Source organism: Salpingoeca rosetta (genome assembly GCF_000188695.1).
Source record: "Salpingoeca rosetta unplaced genomic scaffold supercont1.19, whole genome shotgun sequence".
Classification (NCBI taxonomy): Eukaryota; class Choanoflagellata; order Craspedida; family Salpingoecidae; genus Salpingoeca; species Salpingoeca rosetta.
Genome location: NW_004754915.1, coordinates 1,207,401 through 1,209,885, shown reverse-complemented (window position 1 = coordinate 1,209,885; position 2,485 = coordinate 1,207,401). Strand labels below are relative to the sequence as shown.

Below are 2,485 nucleotides of genomic sequence, written 5' to 3'. Positions count from 1 at the left end.
CGAAGTGGTGGTAGTGGTCGTGGTTGTGGTTGTGGTTGTGGTTGTGGTTGTGGTTGTGGTTGTGGTTGTGGTTGTGGTTGTGGTTGTGGTGGTAGTGGTCGTGGTCGTGGTTGTGGTTGTGGTTGTGGTTGTCGTCGAAGTGGTGGTTGTGGTTGTGGTTGTGGTTGTGGTTGTCGTCGAAGTGGTGGTTGTGGTTGTGGTTGGGCTGAACGAAAGTGTGCCTGAGCCAGACCCAGAGCTTGTCGTCGTACTTGTTGTCGTCGTCGTTGTTGTTGTTGTTGTTGTTGTTGTTGTTGTTGTTGTTGTTGTTGTTGTTGTTGTTGTTGTTGTTGTTGTCGTCGTCGTCGTCGTCGTTGTTGTTGTCGTCGTACTTGTTGTTGTCGTCGTCGTACTTGTTGTTGTTGTCGTCGTACTTGTCGTCGTCGTCGTCGTCGTTGTTGTTGTTGTTGTTGTTGTTGTTGTTGTTGTTGTTGTTGTTGTTGTTGTTGTTGTTGTTGTTGTTGTTGTTGTTGTTGTTGTTGTGGTGGTGGTGGTGGTGGAGGTAGTTGTTGTTGTCCCTGCTGGATTGCTTGTCAGCTCGATACCGGAAATGAATGGCTGCTTGTTGATCTGGTTAAACGAGATCACGAGGGTCTTCGCTGCTGCTGCTTCAAATGTGGTAGTGACAACAGATGCAGAGTACCTGCCCTGCCCGTCATCGGGGGACGAGACCGCGGATGCGACTACAGTGCCGTCCACCACAACGTCAAACAAGCGGGTGCCTGCAGTGTCGTAAAATGTCTCCGCAAAGTACAGCGTAAGTTCGTAGCCACCAGCGGCCGGCACGGCAATCTGATACGTGAGGTCAAACGGTTTCTTCGTGTAGCGATGGGTCCTGTACAGCTCCTGCAGCCCCGCTGCCCTGAAGCCCGTAATCTCTTCGTCCACGCTGAACACAAATGACGTGCCAGAGAACCCAGTGTCTGCAGCCCACACTTGGCCAAGCTCGTCGACAAACGAGCCGCCACCGCAGTTAATTCGGACAACACTTGTTTCGAGATCGTTGTATGCAGTAGCGGTTGTTGCTGTCGTGGTGGTCGTCGTAGTAGTGGTGGTTGTGGTAGTTGTCGTGGTCGTGGTCGTAGTGCTGGTGGTTGTGGTCGTGGTTGTGGTTGTGGTCGTGGTTGTGGTTGTGGTTGTGGTTGTGGTTGTGGTTGTGGTTGTGGTTGTGGTTGTGGTTGTGGTTGTGGTCGTGGTCGTGGTTGTGGTTGTGGTTGTGGTGGTGGTCGTGGTTGTGGTCATGATAGTCGTTGTGGTCGTGGTCGTGGTTGTGGTTGTGGTGGTTGTTGTGGTGGTAGTGGTAGTGCTGGGCTGCATAGTCATGGTTCCACTTCCACTTCCGCTGGAGGTGGTCGTCGCGGCGATCGTGGATGCAGGAGCGGTGGTGGACGATTCGCACACCGCAGCAAAGTCTGTGACACGCACATGTACAGCCATACACACAAATTACACCACAAGCCATGACATACACGTTGAAAGGTTTGATGAGCCAGCTAGTTTCAGGTTGCGCATACACGCACGCACACGCACGCACGCACACGCACGCACGCACGCACACACAGCTTGTATGGCCGGCCAATTTGTTCAGCAAGCAAAATCAGACAGCGCAAAGCGGCCTCCTCTTGAATCACCCAACACCGAAAGCAAGACACTGACTTACCAGCGCAGCAGTCGCCAAACGAATAGCAACTTGGATCACATTGGCAGTTCTGGTTGAGGTTGATGTCACTGCAGCCTCGAACAGCGCAGGTGGTGGCGTCCGTGTTGTCCGTTGTCGTTGTTGCGGGCGGTGTGGCACCCGTCAGCGTTGCGGGTGCAGCCGTGGACACTGGGGCTTCCGTTGTTGTGGTGGTGGTGGGCGCCTGAGTTGTGGCGCACAACGTCGCAAAGTCTGTAAAGAAGACACACGAACAAACAAAGAGAACCGCATCAGATTGAGGGCGAGTGCACGTGGTTGGAAGTGCTGAGGGACAAAAGAAAGTGGCAGAGTCGACAAAGCAGCAAAAGAGCATGTTCACAGACGTGGAGCTACATACACGAAGTTTCACGAGCACTTGCGCGCGCGTGCAACGACACATGCGTACGTATCAACACACACACACACACACACACACACACACACACACAAACACACACACTCAAAATCGCTCTCCCACACATGCTCGCGTACGCACCGGAGCAGCAGTCCCCAAAGTTGAAACAGTCGGGATCGCACTGGCAATCTGCGTTGAGGTCCACGCTGCCGCAGCCGCGAGTGGCACAGAGGCTCTCCGCAGTGCTTGTCGTGGTTGCTGGAGCTTGTGTAGTTGAAACGGTGGGGCAGGTGATGGCGATGGAGAGCGTGTATGTGGCGCCACTGCTTGCCTCTGCAGCGACGCCGATGAAGAAGTCATCGTGTGGGCCAGCGCTGCCAGAGATGGTGGCGCTGGTGCCAGTGACGGTGCCA

General features: G+C 54.2%; 1 protein-coding gene across 1 annotated transcript in view; it reads right to left on the bottom strand.

Annotated features, from left to right (window-relative positions):
• Positions 1 to 613: 613 nt before the first annotated feature.
• The window catches only part of PTSG_12666 (uncharacterized protein), a gene marked incomplete at its 3' end in the record, with an annotated part of 2,819 nt that continues 947 nt past the window's right edge, over positions 614 to 2,485 (bottom strand). Inside the window, exons 2-5 of the mRNA XM_004991734.1 lie at positions 2,214 to 2,485; positions 1,700 to 1,930; positions 683 to 1,451; positions 614 to 647 (exon numbers count right to left, since the gene is read on the bottom strand). The exon at positions 2,214 to 2,485 is cut by the window's right edge and continues 277 nt beyond it. Coding sequence (XP_004991791.1) covers positions 614 to 647; positions 683 to 1,451; positions 1,700 to 1,930; positions 2,214 to 2,485 — 1,306 coding nt within the window. The remainder of the gene's footprint in view (positions 648 to 682; positions 1,452 to 1,699; positions 1,931 to 2,213) is intronic.